This window comes from Pleurodeles waltl, chromosome 2_2, assembly GCF_031143425.1.
Source record: "Pleurodeles waltl isolate 20211129_DDA chromosome 2_2, aPleWal1.hap1.20221129, whole genome shotgun sequence".
NCBI classification, from domain to species: Eukaryota; Metazoa; Chordata; class Amphibia; order Caudata; family Salamandridae; genus Pleurodeles; species Pleurodeles waltl.
Genome location: NC_090439.1, coordinates 213,546,439 through 213,564,712, shown reverse-complemented (window position 1 = coordinate 213,564,712; position 18,274 = coordinate 213,546,439). Strand labels below are relative to the sequence as shown.

The 18,274-nt window shown below is 46.9% G+C and overlaps 1 protein-coding gene across 1 annotated transcript in view; it reads right to left on the bottom strand.

The window, feature by feature from the left end:
• Positions 1–18,274, bottom strand: part of DNAH5 (dynein axonemal heavy chain 5) — a 4,110,061-nt gene that overhangs the window by 688,943 nt on the left and 3,402,844 nt on the right. The window contains exon 58 of the mRNA XM_069219645.1: positions 1,759–1,935. Coding sequence (XP_069075746.1) covers positions 1,759–1,935 — 177 coding nt within the window. The remainder of the gene's footprint in view (positions 1–1,758; positions 1,936–18,274) is intronic.

Here is an 18,274-nt window from a genome sequence, read left to right as displayed (position 1 = left end):
GGGATTGGCACCCACCGAGTCAGCCTGGTCTAAAATAGAAAAGCGATTAGCGCAAGGGATGCCACTGAGAATGAGATCATAAGAAGTGGGTTCTAAGTTGTCCAATAGACCTAGGGGAGTCAAAGGTTTAGGCAAACCCAACTGACTAGGTGATACAGAGACTTGCACAGGGGAATTCAAGGGCTGGGGATCAGTAGAAAGGTTTGGGCATACTGTTAGGAACGGGAGTAAAGTCCCAGATTTCAGTCTCTTGCAGGCCTTGCTCTCCTTTTCCTTAAGAATAGATTCCACCTCCTCAATTAAATTGACAATTTTTCTTGAGACGCAGTTTGAGTGGGCTTGCGCTACTCAATTAAGTTTTAGGTTTTTGGATTTAGCACCTGCAGCATTAATTTACAAGGCCTGGGCACATGTAGTCTATAAGTTATAAGTAAATTAAATATGCCAATTAGGTATATACCAATCAAACCATGATTTATGGAGAGGGCAAATACACGTTAGCATTGGTTAGCAGTGGTAAAGTGCTCACAGTCCTATGGCCAATAAAAAAAAAATCAGCAAAAAGGTAAGGTAAGCTGGCTAAAGTTTGGGGGATAATATAAATCACATCATCTGTGCTCAGGGGGTTAATATTCCTTTTGGGTTTACACAGTTTTATGAAGGGGAGTAAATCTTAAAGCAACTTTCTATAAAGATATCTTCCTCTCACTCCCTCAATTTGTAAATTTGAAATGTTGAATGGATAACATACAGACTGAGCGAGGATGGTTATACCTTTAAATCTGTCTGGTCTAAACAATAGGCTATCTATATCCAGGGCAATTTGACCTACTGCACAAAGAAGAGCTACTTGTGAGAATATATGTTTACTATGCACACTTTCTGTGCTGAATAATGCTGGGTGATTTGATGCATTTTGTTCTGTAGATTCTATAGATGTCTGTCTATTTAGAGAGCAATGCAGATGCATCCTATAATTAATAACAAACCACTGAAGTAGTGACAGCGTCAATGTTTGGCATCTTTTAAAAATCAGTGTTTCTCAAATCTTTGCATCTTAGTGGTTCTGCATATTTCTTCTGAACAAAGTAATACAGCAAGAGAGCAACCAGTAAAAATAAACATACCCATAATAATTCAACCTGGTTACATATTCTTTGCTGACTGAAAGAGAAAGAGTCTACTCAAAATAAATAAGCATCTCTCTGCTGGCAATCGTGGGAGCTATACAATGCAAGGAAGGTTATCGCTTAGTTTTCACCTTAACTGACATACAAAATATGGATTTTTCCACAACTCCATTCCTCTCCTGGATATTTCCTTTATTTAATTCCTCTCATAACCCAAATCCCTGTATTTTGACAGTCCGTCAGTTGCTAATCATTTTTTATTCCTTCAAACTACATCAAAACTCACCCTTATTTTTAACGTAATCAACACTGCCCCTACATACTCCTACATCTGAGGTAGGCATCCTCCAGGAGCAAATAAATTGTCCATATAATCTCTTACAAAGTGATAAGACCCCCTTAACTCATCTGGATGGCAATTCCAGCAAAGTGAGAATTCTTACCTGCACTCCCTATCTTGACATTTATTCATCTCCCTCCTAAAGACAAGTTGTCAACCCCCAAGTTATCCTCAAGTTCCACGAAATTTAGAATGCAAAGTAACTGCAGTAAGACAGTTGGTGCAGTATTAATGGAATTCATTGCACATAGCATATAGATATTTTCAGCTGATTATTTAACAAGTGACCTGCAATGCAGCTTCTGCTTCTTCAAGTGCTGGTTTTGCAGCCTCCAATTTTTCTTCTGCGATGGCCTTATCAGCTGAAATGCTATCCACAATGGCTTGAGCTTTATCCTTCACTTTTTGCACTTCAGCCTTTACTTTCTCTGCAGCCTGTGCTTTCACGGTTACTTCTTTCAGCACCTATTTCAGAGAAAAAGAAGTTCCAATAGAGAATTCCAGTGTGGATAAATGATGCAGTTATTGATATATATACAACACCAACATGCATGTCATTAGAAATTAACCACCACTGACTATTGCAAGTGGGAAACCTGCACATTATTGCGTTTCAGTAAACTGTATTTAGTGAAGCCAAGGGCAAATTCATGTCCCTCCCATGTGTCTTGACTTAGATAAATCTTTATCGTTAGTACACATGTGACAATCAAGAGTTGTTTTAAAATGCGCCCATAGCTGTATGGATGGGAACTGGATTGCACCACTGAAAATGTTCTGTACATCTCCCTCTGATTCCACCAGTGTACCAGTATGTCAAATCCAAAAAGATTAAGAAACGGAAATATCACAGGCCAGAGTGGATTCATAAAAGATGGTTTCTAGATTCTACTAATAACGACAGAGATAGAGGATTATTACATATGACCAAATGTAAGGTAGTCTCATTTGATGTGTAATATATTCAAATGTTGGAATATACATTAGAAACTAAGCCAAAGCGGTCTTAGCTCTCGCACACTGATATACATACTTTTCTGAAGAATAACCCATGTAGATGTATTTTGTGTGTTAAGGCAGTGGACTATCTGCTTAGTGGTGAATGCCTCATTGCATGACGTGAGAGTAAAAGAATTCACCTGTCATCCAGTGCTTCTTTTGCCCTACAAAAACAGAGTACATGAACTAAGGCAGGAAGATTTATTGCTTGTTTAATGTTAAGAAGATAACCATGTACGGTAAGACGGAAGTGGTTGTACATTATGAAAAATTCCTCAATACAACAAAAGTATATAAAAGAAACTTAAAAGGATCGAGCAAAGGGAGTTCCATAGTAACCATACTTTCAAAACTTACGGAGGAGCTGTCATATGTAAAGATTAAGAATGAGACACAGAACAGTTATATTTGAGAACCATGAGATATAGATTTACAAAGAAGAAAGATTAAGGATGCAGTGACTAGAAACGAAAAGTCACTAAAACTTCAATCAGTGAGAGAAGGGGGAAGAAAATGAGGGAGCATAAAGGGCAAAACACATAGGAAAACAGAGAGAATAGTTCCAGCTATGGCGGCAATAAGTTGATCACTGATAGCATTCACCTGCACTTGCTACTCGGTTCTGCCGCATGCTATCGCGCTGAGGGGAGACATTGCATTCTATTGTGTTCCCAGCGGACTGGTCACTCTGGTTTGCTTCTATGGTTTCTTTACACATTCTTCAGTTGTTGGAGTTTCTGGAGAGAAACGCAGCAAGGAAAAGGACATGTTTCATGTCAGGCCAACAACCTGCAGGCAATGGGCAAGCCCAATACCGACGCACGCCCGGATGGTGCTCAGTGAGTAGGGGCCCCAAAAAACTAGTGACTGGGTTCACTGGACAACAGCAGTCGATCATGAGGGCAGCTTCTGGTCTCAAACCGTACCCAGCTCGGGGGCCCAGCTTCCACTTGCTTGGGGCAGGGTTGTCTGTGTGATATGGAGCCCAGCGCTGGACTGGAACCCAAAGAGCCCAAGAAGCACAAGGAGCCCAGTCGGACATTAGTGGTATCAAAAGAGACTGAAAAGATGCAATCATCTCCAGAAGTCCTGGGTCAGGAGCAGGCAACTGAAAAGTGCACTGTGAGTAGGGAAACTCTGCTACTTCTGACTGAGACTGGGGCTGAGACTGCGGTTGAAGGACCTTCAGTACAGGTACCAATCTCTTCTAATATGTCCTTCACAGTTATTAATGCAGCCTTCAATTCAGCATGCTGTCTCAGCGATCGAGGGTTGCTTTTCATACCAGTTCCTCTGCAGTGCTTACCTTGTCTTTGAACTTGGGGTCTGTTAAGAAAGAGAGGACTGTTTTTTTTCTGCTGGGAAAGGACCTGAGGGGCCCCATATGGTTATGGCAGGGTCACATTACCTGGAATGTCTAGCGCTGGCTTGGGGGACTCCACGGCATAGCCTACCCTTTGGTGGCATGTCCATCCTGTCCAGATGGATAAATCACAGCAAGAGAATTTACTCCTCTGTGCATCCCCTATGAAATGCCTCTTGTCTATCAGCAGACTGCATGAGGCTTACAGACCTTTGACACAACCCTCCTCTGGCTTAGACTTGACTGGGTCGGCACCCCCTGTGCAAGAAGACAGTGAGGGCCTGATTTAGAACTCAATAGTGACGGATATCCAGTTTGGTGAAATCTAAATCAAATTATGCCCTATGGGATTTATATTTCGGGAGGCCGGATATCCATCAACATTGTTACAGAGTAACCCATATGCTGAGTTCTAAATCAGGCTCTAGGTCGGTTACTTCTTGTATTAGCTCAAGTGTTGGGACCGGATCAAGTTCTGTCTCTCTGATATTTTGTCTGCCTCTTCTATGGTATGTGAAGCCCCCCACTACTTTCGCTGGCCACCAATACCAATATTCCCTGAGGTTGTATTTTTGTGCCTGACTCGCAGAAAATACTGGAGACCTTCTTCTCTCTCTCTGACTTATTTGACAGGGAGACCTGTGTCTGGAGCTGGCAATGATTTCGACTTACAGATCGTGGGCTGATGTGACTAAAAACTGGATTCCATGGCGAACAATGCAATATGTGCTTGCTCTATTTGCACCTTATCTGGCAAGAAGGTGAGTGTTAAGGCTGAGGTCAAAAAGCAGGCAGGAAATGGCAGCTGAAACTACAAATGGCTTCAATGGAAGGGGGGACTTGTGCCAGTACCCTACCTCCCCCCAGTACATCACAAAAAGAGATGGATAAAGACTTTTTGGTGACTGAGACTGAATCTTGGGATAAGGAGGACTTCTCTTAGGGCCCAGAGGGCACAGAGCTGAAACTGGTCAATGCCGAGTTTGAAATTTAGGATAACGTGCTTCCTGGAAAAAGGTGAACAGCTGAGGTGAGTAATGCTTTATCAGAAGTTCTTCCTTCTTTCTCTCCTCCTGTCCTTTCTGCTTTTGCTGACGAAACCCCTTTGGAATAAAGGGAAGCTTCACTTGCAGAACGCCACCCTCCCTTCTCTGTCAGCTATCTATGAACTCCTTCAAACACATAGGGAGGAGTATTGTATGGACTCTGTCTTTGGAGGCAGTACACTCTAACATACAGAAATAACTGTGTAAGATGTCTAAAAATATGGACATCCTTCATGGGAGACTAAATGAAATGGAGAACCGGTCCTTGTAATTGTAGGAGCCTGTACAGCACACACAGGCTAGGAGGGGGGCCCATGAAACACCATTCAATGGTGTGAGAAAGTAGCCTCTTTCTAGCCTTGTTACCTCCACTTTTGGCCTGTTTGTGAGTGTATGTCAGGGTGTTTTCACTGTCTCACTGGGATCCTGCTAGCCAGGGCCCAGTGCTCATAGTGAAAACCCTATGTTTTCAGTATGTTTGTTATGTGTCACTGGGACCCTGCTAGCCAGGACCCCAGTGCTCATAAGTTTGTGACCTATAGGTAGGTGTTCCCTGTGTGATGCCTAACTGTCTCACTGAGGCTCTGCTAACCAGAACCTCAGTGGTTATGCTCTCTCTTTACAAATTGTCACTAACAGGCTAGTGACCAATTTTACCAATTTACATTGGCATACTGGAACACCCTTATAATTCCCTAGTATATGGTACTAAGGTACCCAGGGTATTGGGGTTCCAGGAGATCCCTATGGGCTGCAGCATTTCTTTTGCCACCCATAGGGAGCTCTGACAATTCTTACACAGGCCTGCCACTGCAGCCGGAGTGAAATAACGTCCACGTTATTTCGCAGCCATTTTACACTGCACTTAAGTAACTTATAAGTCACCTATATGTCTAACCTTTACCTGGTAAAGGTTGGGTGCTAAGTTACTTAGGCCCTCATTACGACCCTGGCGGTATAGAACCGCCAGGGCCGCGGGACGCGGTGGCACCGCCGACAGGCCGGCGGTGCCCCGCGGGGCATTCTGACCGCGGCGGCTTAGCCGCGGTCAGTAAAGGGAAACCGGCGGTCTCCCGCCGGTTTCCCGCTGCCCCCAGGAATCCTCCAAGCCGGCGCAGCTTGCTGCGCCGGCTTGGGGATTCCGACTCCCCCTCCCGCCATCCAGTTCCTGGCGGTTCTCCCGCCGGGAACCGGATGGCGGGAGGGGGAGTCTCGGGGCCCCTGGGGGCCCCTGCAGTGCCCATGCCAATGGCATGGGCACTGCAGGGGCCCCCGTAAGAGGGCCCCTACAAGTATTTCACTGTCTGCTTGGCAGACAGTGAAATACGCGACGGGTGCAAATGCACCCGTCGCACCTTCCCACTCCGCCGGCTCGATTACGAGCCGGCATCCTCGTGGGAAGGTCGTTTTCCCCTGGGCTGGCGGGCGGCCTTTTGGCGGCCGCCCGCCAGCCCAGGGGAAAACTTGAAATACCCGCCGCGGTCTTTTGACCGCGGCGCGGTATTTTGGAGGGCGGAATTCTGGCGGGCGGCCTCCGCCGCCCGCCAGAATCAGAATGAGGGCCTTAGTGTGTGGGCACCCTGGCACTAGCCAAGGTGCCCCCACATTGTTCAGGGCTAATTCCCCGGACTTTGTGAGTGCGGGGACACCATTACACGCGTGCACTACATATAGGTCACTACCTATGTGTAGCTCCACAATGGTAACTCCGAATATGGCCATGTAACATGTCTAAGATCATGGAATTGCCCCCTCTATGCCATCCTTGCATTGTTGGTACAATCCCATGATCCCACGGGTCTGTAGCACAGACCCGGGTACTGCCAAACTGCCTTTTCAGGGGTTTCACTGCAGCTGCTGCTGCTGCTGCCAACCCCTCAGACAGGTTTCTGCCCTCCTGAGTTCCAGCCAGGCTTGGCCCAGGAAGGCAGAACAAAGGACTTCCTCAGAGAGAGGGTGTTACACCCTCTCCCTTTGGAAAAAGGTGTTCAGGCAGGGGAGGAGTAGCCTCCCCCAGCCTCTGGAAATGCTTTCATGGGCACAGATGGTGCCCATTTCTGCATAAGCCAGTCTACACCGGTTCAGGGACCCCTCAGCCCTGCTCTGGCGTGAAACTGGACAAAGGGAAGGGGAGTGACCACTCCCCTGACCTGCACCTCCCCTGGGAGGTGCCCAGAGCTCCTCCAGTGTGCTCCGGACCTCTGCCATCTTGGAAACAGAGGTGCTGCTGGCTCACTGGACTGCTCTGAGTGGCCTGGGCCAGCAGGTGACATCAGAGACTCCTTCTGATAGGCTCCTTCAGGTGCTGCTAGCCTATCTTCACTCCTAAGTAGCCAAACCCTCCATTCTGGCTTTTTAGGGTCTCTGCTTTGGGGATTTCCTTAGATAACGAATGCAAGAGCTCATCAGAGTTCCTCTGCATCTCTCTCTTCGCCTTCTGCTAAGGAATCGACTGATGACCGCGCTGGAAGCCTGCAAAACTGCAACAAAGGAGCGAAGACGACTACTGCAACTCTGTAACGCTGATCCTGCCGCCTTCTCGACTGTTTTCCTGGTGGTGCATGCTGTGGGGGTAGTCTGCCTCCTCTCTGCACTAGAAGCTCTGAAGAAATCTCCCGTGGGTTGCCGGAATCTTCCCCCTGCTACCGCAGGCACCAAAGAACTGCATCACCGGTCCCCTGGGTCTCCTCTCAGCACGACGAGCGAGGTCCCTTGAATCCAGCAACTCTGTCCAAGTGACTCCCACAGTCCAGTGACTCTTCAGTCCAAGTTTGGTGGAGGTAAGTCCTTGCCTCCCCACGCTAGACTGCATTGCTGGGAACCGCGTCTTTTGCAGCTACTCCGGCCTCTGTGCACTTCTGGCGGAAATCCTTTGTGCACAGCCAAGCCTGGGTCCACGGCACTCTAACCTGCATTGCACGACCTCCTGAGTTGTCCTCCGGCGGCGTGGGACTCCTTTGTGCAACTTCGGGTGAGCACCGTTTCACTCCTCTTCGTAGTGCCTGTTCCGGCACTTCTGCGGGTGCTGCCTGCTTCTGAGAGGGCTCCTCGTCCTGCTGGGCGCCCCCTCTGTCCCCTGACGCAATTGGCGACATCCTGGTCCCTCCTGGGCCACAGCAGCATCCAAAAACCCTAACCGCATGACTTGCAGCTAGCAAGGCTTGTTTGTGGTCTTCCTTCAGGAAAACACTTCTGCACGACTCTCCACGGCGTGAGACATCCATCCTCCAAAGGGGAAGTTTCTAGCCCTTGTCGTTCCTGCAGAACCCTCAGCTTCTACTTCCTAGTAGCAGCTTCTTTGCACCCACAGCTGGCATTTCCTGGGCATCTGCCCACTCTCGACTTGGTCGTGACTTTTGGACTTGGTCCCCTTGTTCCACAGGTACCCTTGTCTGGAAATCCATCGTTGTTGCATTGCTGGTTTTGGTCTTTCCTGCAGAATTCCCCTATCATGACTTCTGTGCTCTTTGGGGAACTTTAGTGCACTTTGCACTCACTTTTCAGGGTCTTGGGGTGGGCTATTTTTCTAACCCTCACTGTTTTCTTACAGTCCCTGCGACCCTCTACAAGGTCACACAGGTTTGGGGTCCATTCGTGGTTCGAATTCCACTTTTGGAGTATATGGTTTGTGTTGCCCCTATCCCTATGTGTCCCCATTGCATCCTATTGTAACTATACATTGTTTGCACTGTTTCTAATACTATACTGCATATTTTTGGTATTGTGTACATATATCTTGTGTATATTTGCTATCCTCATACTGAGGGTACTCACTGAGATACTTTTGGCATATTATACTAAAAATAAAGGTACTTTATTTTTATGACATCTGTGTATTGTGTTTTCTTATGATATTGTGCATATGACACTAGTGGTACTGTAGGAGCTTCACTCGTCTCCTAGTTCAGCCTAAGCTGTTCTGCTAAGCTACCATTATCTATCAGCCTAAGCTGCTAGACACCCTATACACTAATAAGGGATAGCTGGGCCTGGTGCAAGGTGTAAGTACCCCTTGGTACTCACTACAAGCCAGTCCAGCGCCTCCTACATTGGTTGTGCAGCGGTGGGATAAGTACTTTGTAACTACTTACCACTTTTGTCATTGTACTTTTCATAAGAGAAAAATATACAAAACAAGTTCAGTGTATGTACACCTAACCAAAAAGTTTTGCTTTTCTTTTCTCACTTCTTTTCTAAAGTGCTGAAAAGTACCTCTAACTTTCTAAAAAGTTCTTAAAAAGTTTAAAAAGTTTTTTTTCTGTCTTTCCAAAAGTTCTGAAAAACTTTTTCTCACTTTCTTTATCCCTTAAACACTTTCTAAAATGTCGGGCACAGGCCAAACTGTTGATCTGTCCAAACTTGCTTATGATCATCTTAGCTGGAAAGGAGCAAGGAGTCTCTGCATAGAAAGAGGTTTAAGTGTAGGGAAGAATCCCCCTAGAGAACTGTTGGTGAATATGCTTGTTGAACAGGATAAGGCCAGAGGTGGCACTTCTGTTGAAAAGTTAGCTGATGGTTCCCAATCTGATCCTGGGGCACCCCTAGCAAAAGATTTAGAAGGGAAACTTCCTAGCCTGCCCATTAGCAGACAACCTAGCATAGTTGGTATTGATGTAGAGTCACATCATACAAATAGTGAGGTCTCTCATCACAGTAAGAGTATTCCTTCTCATCATAGTAGAAGTGATGTTTCTGTTAGCCAAGCTGTTAGGGTGCCATCTGTTAGGGACAGGTCTCCTTCTGTTCATTCTCACCATACTTCTGTTTCAAGGAATGTCCCACCCACCCACCCTGATGACAGAGTGTTAGAAAGGGAGCTCAATAGATTGAGAGTGGAACAAACCAGACTGAAGCTCAAGAAGCAACAGCTGGATTTGGATAGACAATCCTTAGAAGTGGAAAGAGAAAGACAGAAATTGGGTTTAGAAACCCATGATGGCAGCAGCAGTATTCCCCATAGTCATCCTGCAAAAGAGCATGATTCCAGGAATCGGCACAAGATAGTTCCCCCTTATAAGGAGGGGGATGACATTAACAAGTGGTTTGCTGCACTTGAGGGCCTGTGTTGTACAGGATGTCCCTCAAAGGCAGTGGGCTGCTATCCTATGGCTATCATTTAGTGGAAAGGGTAGGGATAGGCTCCTTACTGTAAAAGAAAGTGATGCCAATAATTTTGCAGTTCTTACGAATGCACTCCTAGATGGTTATGGCTTAACCACTGAACAGTACAGGATGAAGTTCAGAGAAACCAAAAAGGAGTCTTCACAAGACTGGGTAGACTTTGTTGACCATTCAGTGAAGGCCTTGGAGGGGTGGTTACATGGCAGTAAAGTGACTGACTATGAAAGCCTATATAACATAATCCTGAGAGAGCATATACTTAATAATTGTGTGTCTGATTTGTTGCACCAGTATCTAGTGGACTCAGATCTGACCTCTCCCCAAGAATTGGGAAAGAAGGCAGACAAATGGGTCAGAACAAGAGTGAACAGAAAAGTTCATACAGGTGGTGACAAGGATGGCAAGAAGAAAGATGGTGAAAAATCTCAAGATAAGCATGGGGATAAAGGTAAAACCAAAGATCCCACTTCAAATCTTAAACACTCTTCAGAGGGTGGGGATAAAACAAATTCTTCCTCTTCTTCTCAACCTGCACACATTAAAAAGCCTTGGTGCTTTGTGTGTAAAAACAGAGGCCATAGGCCAGGGGATAAGTCCTGTCCAGGTAAACCCCCTGAGCCTACCACCACTAATACATCAAGCTCCAGTGCCCCTAGCAGTAGTGGTACTAGTGGTGGGACTGCTGGCAACAGTCAAGTTAAGGGTGTAGTTGGGTTCACTTATGGGTCCATAATAGAAACTGGGGTAGTCAGTCCCAAGACAGTTTCTGTCACACCTAGTGGCATTGGCCTTGCCACACTGGCTGCTTGTCCCCTTACAATGGATAAGTACAGGCAGACAGTATCAATAAATGGTGTTGAGACCCAGGCCTACAGGGACACAGGTGCCAGTATCACTTTGGTGACTGAAAACCTAGTGGCTCCTGAACAACACATCATTGGATAACAGTATAAAATTATTGATGTCCACAACTCCACTAAGTTTCTTCCCTTAGCTATAATTCAGTTTAGTTGGGGTGGAGTTACTGGCCCTAAGCAGGTGGTGGTATCGCCTAGCTTGCCTGTAGACTGTCTCTTAGGTAATGACCTAGAGGCCTCAGGTTGGGCTGATGTAGAGTTTTATGCCCATGCAGCCATGCTGGGCATCCCAGAGGAATTGTTCCCTCTCATTTCTACTGAAATGAAAAAGCAAAGGAGAGAAGGCCTGAAAACTCAGGATCCCTCTCCATCAACAGGTAAAAAGGGTATCACAGTATCCCCTAACCACCCTGCCATTCAGGATACCATTCCTGTGGTGGGAGAAACCTCTCCTAGGGTGGCACCTGTTCCAAGGGAAGCATCAGCTGGCAAAGCTGTACTCCCTGAGGTAGAAGTACCTCTCTGTGGGATAACTAACATTGGTGACAAAAAGAGCACCATTTTAGTTAACATGGAGCATCCCTCCAACCCTCCCAGAGAAACTTTAGTGCAGAAACTCTGCACTGCCTCACAACACTTAGGACAGCATCCCTGCCCTAGTGTGGAGCTCATAGGACAGCATCCCTGCCCTGCTCCAACTCAAGAGAAACAGCATCCCTGTTCTCTCTTCCAGCCATATGGACAAAGTTTTTGCCCAGCTATGGCTTTTCTGAGACAGCATCCCTGTCTGGCATTTCCATCACTACAAATAGGTTCAGTGGACAATTCCCACTGCTCTAAACTAAAACAAAACTTGCTGATAGAAACTCTGAAAATACATCTTCACATTGTTGCTTAGCTAAAAATCTTCAAACAGGGTGGTTTACATCCCCACAGGGAAGTAACCATATAGTGGATGATAAAGGGAGTAACCAGCCTATTGCAGAGCTACTCTCTACTTATCACCACTTAGACAAAGTCTCAACTGGCCAAGGTTAGCCTTACTGTCCTTCGTTTGGGGGGGGGGGGGGGGGGGGGGAGGGGGGGGGGAGGGGGGGGGTTGTGTGAAAAAGTAGCCTCTTTCTAGCCTTGTTACCCCCACTTTTGGCCTGTTTGTGAGTGTATGTCAGGGTGTTTTCACTGTCTCACTGGGATCCTGCTAGCCAGGGCCCAGTGCTCATAGTGAAAACCCTATGTTTTCAGTATGTTTGTTATGTGTCACTGGGACCCTGCTAGCCAGGACCCCAGTGCTCATAAGTTTGTGACCTATAGGTATGTGTTCCCTGTGTGATGCCTAACTGTCTCACTGAGGCTCTAGCCAAGGTGCCCCCACATTGTTCAGGGCCAATTCCCCGGACTTCGTGAGTGCGGGGACACCATTACACGCGTGCACTACATATAGGTCACTACCTATGTGTAGCTTCACAATGGTAACTCCGAATATGGCCATGTAACATGTCTAAGATCATGGAATTGCCCCCTCTATGCCATCCTGGCATTGTTGGTACAATCCCATGATCCCACGGGTCTGTAGCACAGACCCGGGTACTGCCAAACTGCCTTTTCAGGGGTTTCACTGCAGCTGCTGTCAACCCCTCTGACAGATTTCTGCCCTCCTGGGGTCCAGCCAAGCTTGGCCCAGGAAGGCAGAACAAAGGACTTCCTCAGAGAGAGGGTGTTACACCCTCTCCCTTTGGAAAAAGGTGTTCAGGCAGGGGAGGAGTAGCCTCCCCCAGCCTCTGGAAATGCTTTCATGGGCACAGATGGTGCCCACTTCTGCATAAGCCAGTCTACACCGGTTCAGGGACCCCTCAGCCCTGCTCTGGCGCGAAACTGGACAAAGGGAAGGGGAGTGACCACTCCCCTGACCTGCACCTGTGCCCAGAGCTCCTCCAGTGTGCTCCAGACCTCTGTCATCTTGGAAACAGAGGTGCTGCTGGCACACTGGACTACTCTGAGTGGCCAGGGCCAGCAGGTGACGTCAGAGACTCCTTCTGATAGGCTCCTTCAGGTGTTGCTAGCCTATCTTCTCTCCTAAGTAGCCAAACCCTCTTTTCTGGCTATTTAGGGTCTCTGCTTTGGGGATTTCCTTAGATAACAAATGCAAGAGCTCATCAGAGTTCCTCTGCATCTCTCTCTTCACCTTCTGCCAAGGAATCGACTGCTGACCGCGCTGGAAGCCTGCAAAACTGCAACAAAGTAGCGAAGACGACTACTGCAACTCTGTAACGCTGATCCTGCCGCCTTCTCGACTGTTTTCCTGGTGGTGCATGCTGTGGGGGTAGTCTGCCTCCTCTCTGCACTAGAAGCTCTGAAGAAATCACCCGTGGGTCGACGGAATCTTCCCCCTGCTACCGCAGGCACCAAAGAACTGCATCACCGGTCCCCTGGGTCTCCTCTCAGCACGACGAGCGAGGTCCCTTGAATCCAGCAACTCTGTCCAAGTGACTCCCACAGTCCAAGTTTGGTGGAGGTAAGTCCTTGCCTCCCCACGCCAGACTGCATTGCTGGGAACCGCGTCTTTTGCAGCTACTCCGGCCTCTGTGCACTTCCGGCGGAAATCCTTTGTGCACAGCCAAGCCTGGGTCCACGGCACTCTAACCTGCATTGCACGACTTCCTGAGTTGTCCTCCGGCGGCGTGGGACTCCTTTGTGCAACTTCGGGTGAGCACCGTTTCACTCCTCTTCGTAGTGCCTGTTCCGGCACTTCTGCGGGTGCTGCCTGCTTCTGAGAGGGCTCCTCGTCCTGCTGGGCACCCCCTCTGTCCCCTGACGCAATTGGCGACATCCTGGTCCCTCCTGGGCCACAGCAGCATCCAAAAACCCTAACCGCACGACTTGCAGCTAGCAAGGCTCGTTTGCGGTCTTTCTTCAGGAAAACACTTCTGCACGACTCTCCACGGCGTGGGACATCCATCCTCCAAAGGGGAAGTTTCTAGCCCTTGTCGTTCCTGCAGAATCCTCAGCTTCTACTTCCTAGTAGCAGCTTCTTTGCACCCACAGCTGGCATTTCCTGGGCATCTGCCAACTCTCGACTTGGTCGTGACTTTTGGACTTGGTCCCCTTGTTCCACAGGTACCCTCGTCTGGAAATCCATTGTTGTTGCATTGCTGGTTTTGGTCTTTCCTGCAGAATTCCCCTATCACGACTGCTGTGCTCTTTGGGGAACTTTAGTGCACTTTGCACTCACTTTTCACGGTCTTGGGGTGGGCTATTTTTCTAACCCTCACTGTTTTCTTACAGTCCCTGCGACCCTCTACAAGGTCACACAGGTTTGGGGTCCATTCGTGGTTCGCATTCCACTTTTGGAGTATATGGTTTGTGTTGCCCCTATCCCTATGTGTCCCCATTGCATCCTATTGTAACTATACATTGTTTGCACTGTTTTCTAATACTATACTGCATATTTTTGGTATTGTGTACATATATCTTGTGTATATTTGCTATCCTCATACTGAGGGTACTCACTGAGATACTTTTGGCATATTGTCATAAAAATAAAGTACCTTTATTTTTAGTATATCTGTGTATTGTGTTTTCTTATGATATTGTGCATATGACACTAGTGGTACTGTAGGAGCTTCACTCGTCTCCTAGTTCAGCCTAAGCTGTTCTGCTAAGCTACCATTATCTATCAGCCTAAGCTGCTAGACACCCTATACACTAATAAGGGATACCTAGGCCTGGTGCAAGGTGTAAGTACCCCTTGGTACTCACTACAAGCCAGTCCAGCCTCCTACAAATGGCATCTCGCATATGCTGTAAGACATGGAAAACCGTATGCGTTGAAACAACCTTCAGTTACTGGGCAATCCTGAGGGGCAGGAGGGCAATGGAGCCTGGCAGTATATTGTTCAGGTACTCAGTGAGTCCTTCCACCAGTTGAAAGACTGGGGCATTGTCTATCAAGTTCAGCATGCACATCGTTTTCCTTTCAAGAAGCCTTCTAAGGGTAAAGCCTCAAAGTACCCATGTGCAATTCTGATGCAACCTTGCAGCCCAGTGAAATCTTGCGGGGTAGAATTCTTCACGAAGTTCGATCTTGTCATGATACACGGGTGTGAAGTGGCAGCTGCAGGAACTAATTGCAGCCTTTTTTAACTTGGTGCTACTGCTTACCTTCTTTAGCCAACAAATTTGAGAATTCGCTACCAGGGTGAAACTTATTTATGTCAAGATTGGAATAAGGCTTTTCTGGATTCATGAAAGTAGCTTAATGACTGTTGTGATTTGATTCGCTCCAGTCTAGAATAGCATATTCCTGTGGTCATAATGTGTAAGACTATGTTGATTCATGGGCTCACTGCCTGGCTCCTCCATGCACCCACTGTTGGAATCTTAACCTCTTAGCTGCTGCCCCCCCACCCCAGTGCTGAGCCCTTTTTTGGCTATTTGGGGGTAGTTCGTGCTTAGGCCTTCATAACTTTTTCTCCACATAAGCTATCCACGCCAAATTTGCGTCCTTTTTTTCCAACATCCTAGGGATTCTAATGGTAACCAGAGTTTGTGGTTTCCCCTGGAAGAGACCAAGAAAATAGCCAAAATAAAGTGAACATTTCGTTTTTTCCAAAAAAATGGGAAAAAAGGGCTGCCGAAGAAGGCTTGTGGTTTTTTCCCTGAAAATGCCATCAACAAAGGGTTTCGGGTGCTGAAATCACTATCTTCCCACCTTTCAGGAACGGGCAGACTTGAATCAGAAAAACACATTTTTCAACACAAATTTGGCATTTTACTGGGACATACCCCATTTTTACTATTTTTGGTGCTTTCAGCCTCCTTCCAGTTAGTGACAGGAATGGGTGTGAAACCAATGCTGGATCCTGGAAAGCTAAACATTTCTGGCAACTAGACAAACTTCTGAATTCAGCAAGGGGTCATTTGTGTAGATCCTATAAGGTTTTCCTACAGAAAATAACAGCTGAAATAAAATAATATTGAAATTGAGCTGAAAACAACAGCCATTTTTCTTTATGTTTTGCTCTGTAACTTTTTCCTGCGATGTCAGATTTCTGAAAGCAATATACCGTTTTGACTGCTGGACTCTTCTGGTTGCGGGGATCTAAAGGGCTTGTAGGTTCATCAAGAACCCTAGGTACCCAGACCCAATAAATGAGCTGCACCCTGCAGTTGGTTTTCATTCTATACTGGGTGTACAGCAATTCATTTGCTGAAATATGAAGAGTGAAAAATAGGTATCAAGAAAACCTTTGCATTTCCAAAATTGGCTCAGGATAAGGTTTTGAGGAGCAGTGGTTATTTGCACATCTCTGAATTCCGGGGTGCCCATACTAGCATGTGAATTGCAGGGCATTTCTCAAATAGACGTCTTTTTTACACACTCTCTTATATTTGGAAGGAAAAAATGTAGAGAAAGATAAGGGGCGATAACACTTGTTTTGCTATTCTATGTTCCCCCAAGTCTCCCGATAAAAATTATACCTCACTTGTGTGGGTAGGCCTAGCGCCCGCGACAGGAAATGCCCCAAAACACAACGTGGACACATCCAATTTTGTTGACAGAAAACAGAGCTGTTTTTTGCAAAGTGCCTAGCTGTGAATTTTGACCTCTAGCTCAGCCGGCACCTAGGGAAACCTACCAACCCTATGCATGTTTGAAAACTAGAGACCTAGGGGAATCCAAGATGGGGTGACTTGTGGGGCTCTGACCAGGTTCTGTTACCCAGAATCCTTTGCAAACCTCAAAATGTGGCTAAAAAACACGTTTTACTCTCATTTCGGTGACAGAAAGTTCTGGAATCTGAGAGGAGCCACACATTTCCTTCCACCCAGCGTTCCCCCAAGTCTCCTGATTAAAATGATACTTCACTTGTGTGGGTAGGCCTAGCGCCCGCGACAGGAAATGCCCCAAAACACAACGTGGACACATCACATTTGTTGACAGAATACAGAGCTGTTTTTTGCAAAGTGCCTACCTGTAGATTTTGGCCTCTAGCTCAGCCAGCACATATGGAAACCTACCAAACCTGTGCATTTTTAAAAACTAGAGACCTAGGGGAATCCAAGATGGGGTGACTTGTGGGGCTCTGACCAGGTTCTGTTACCCAGAATCCTTTGCAAACCTCAAAAAGTGGCTAAAAAAACATGTTTTCCTCATATTTCGATGACAGAAAGTTCTGGAATCTGAGAGGAGCCACAAATTTCCTTCCACCCAGAGTTCCCCCAAGTCTCCCAATAAAAATGATACCTCACTTGTGTGGGTAGGCCTAGCGCCCGCGACAGGAATAGATCACACAACGGTCAATGTTGGTCCTTACATGAGGCAGCTGTTGACCCTGGGGTGATCCATTCCTGACGCAGGCACTAGGTGTAGGCACTCAAGTGGGGTAGTGTTTTTATCAGGACAGGTGAGGAGTCACTGGGTGGTAGGAATTTTGTGGATCCCAGCATATTCCTGTAGTTTGTGTGACAGAAATGCGAGACAAATAGAGTTTTTATTCAAGTTTTCAGCTTTGCAGGGTATTCTGGGTAAGAAAACTTTGGGGAATCCACACAAGTCACACCTCTGTGGACTCCCCCGTATGTCTAGTTTCCAGAAATGTTTGGGTTTAGTGTGTTTCTCTATATGGCCGCCGAACCCAGGACCAAAAACACAGGTGCCTGCCTTACAAAACCAGTTTGTTTTGCCATAGATAATTTTTATGTCTGCACAATACGATTTGGGTGGTGGAATTTGGGGCTGAACTAAATTGGGGAGCTCCCAAGAGAGCACTCTCTCTCTCTGCTTGCCGCCGCATTCACCTGCTCTCTGGGTTGGGCTAACCCACTATTACCCAGTTGCACAAACAGCTTGCGAAGGGACAGCAGGACTGCCCTCATCACCTCCCTCATAATGTACTGGAAGAGGAGTTATCGAATGGGACTCCTCTGACTGAAAAATCACTCCCAGAGTCTGCGAAATTGTCCTATCCCTCAGATGCTGTCTCAATATCTGATGTCCCAGTCTCTGATCATATGTCAGAGCGGTCCTCTATAACCCGAGTGCAGGCAGCATTCATCCATCAAGATGCCATCTCTGCTATTGGCTAAACTGTTGCTCTAAAACACTAGCCTACGTAGACAGTCACAAAATCGATGGTGTGTGTGAGATACGTGCAACAGTAGAGGCCACGTTACCTGTGCTTCTTCCCTCAATCAGCACGTTCTTTCAAGACACTCAAAAAACACCTTGTCACATACCATTCGTCACAGTCTTTAGCACCTCCTGCGCCCAGTCCAACAATAATTATTGGTGCTCCCACTCCCTCCTCCTCGGATTCCCTCATTACCACCCAGCAAAAGTGCCCTTCATCTCTCCATAGCCGCCCTCCACCCGCACATACATTTCATTGGTATTATAGCGCAGGTAATGGCTGACTTTA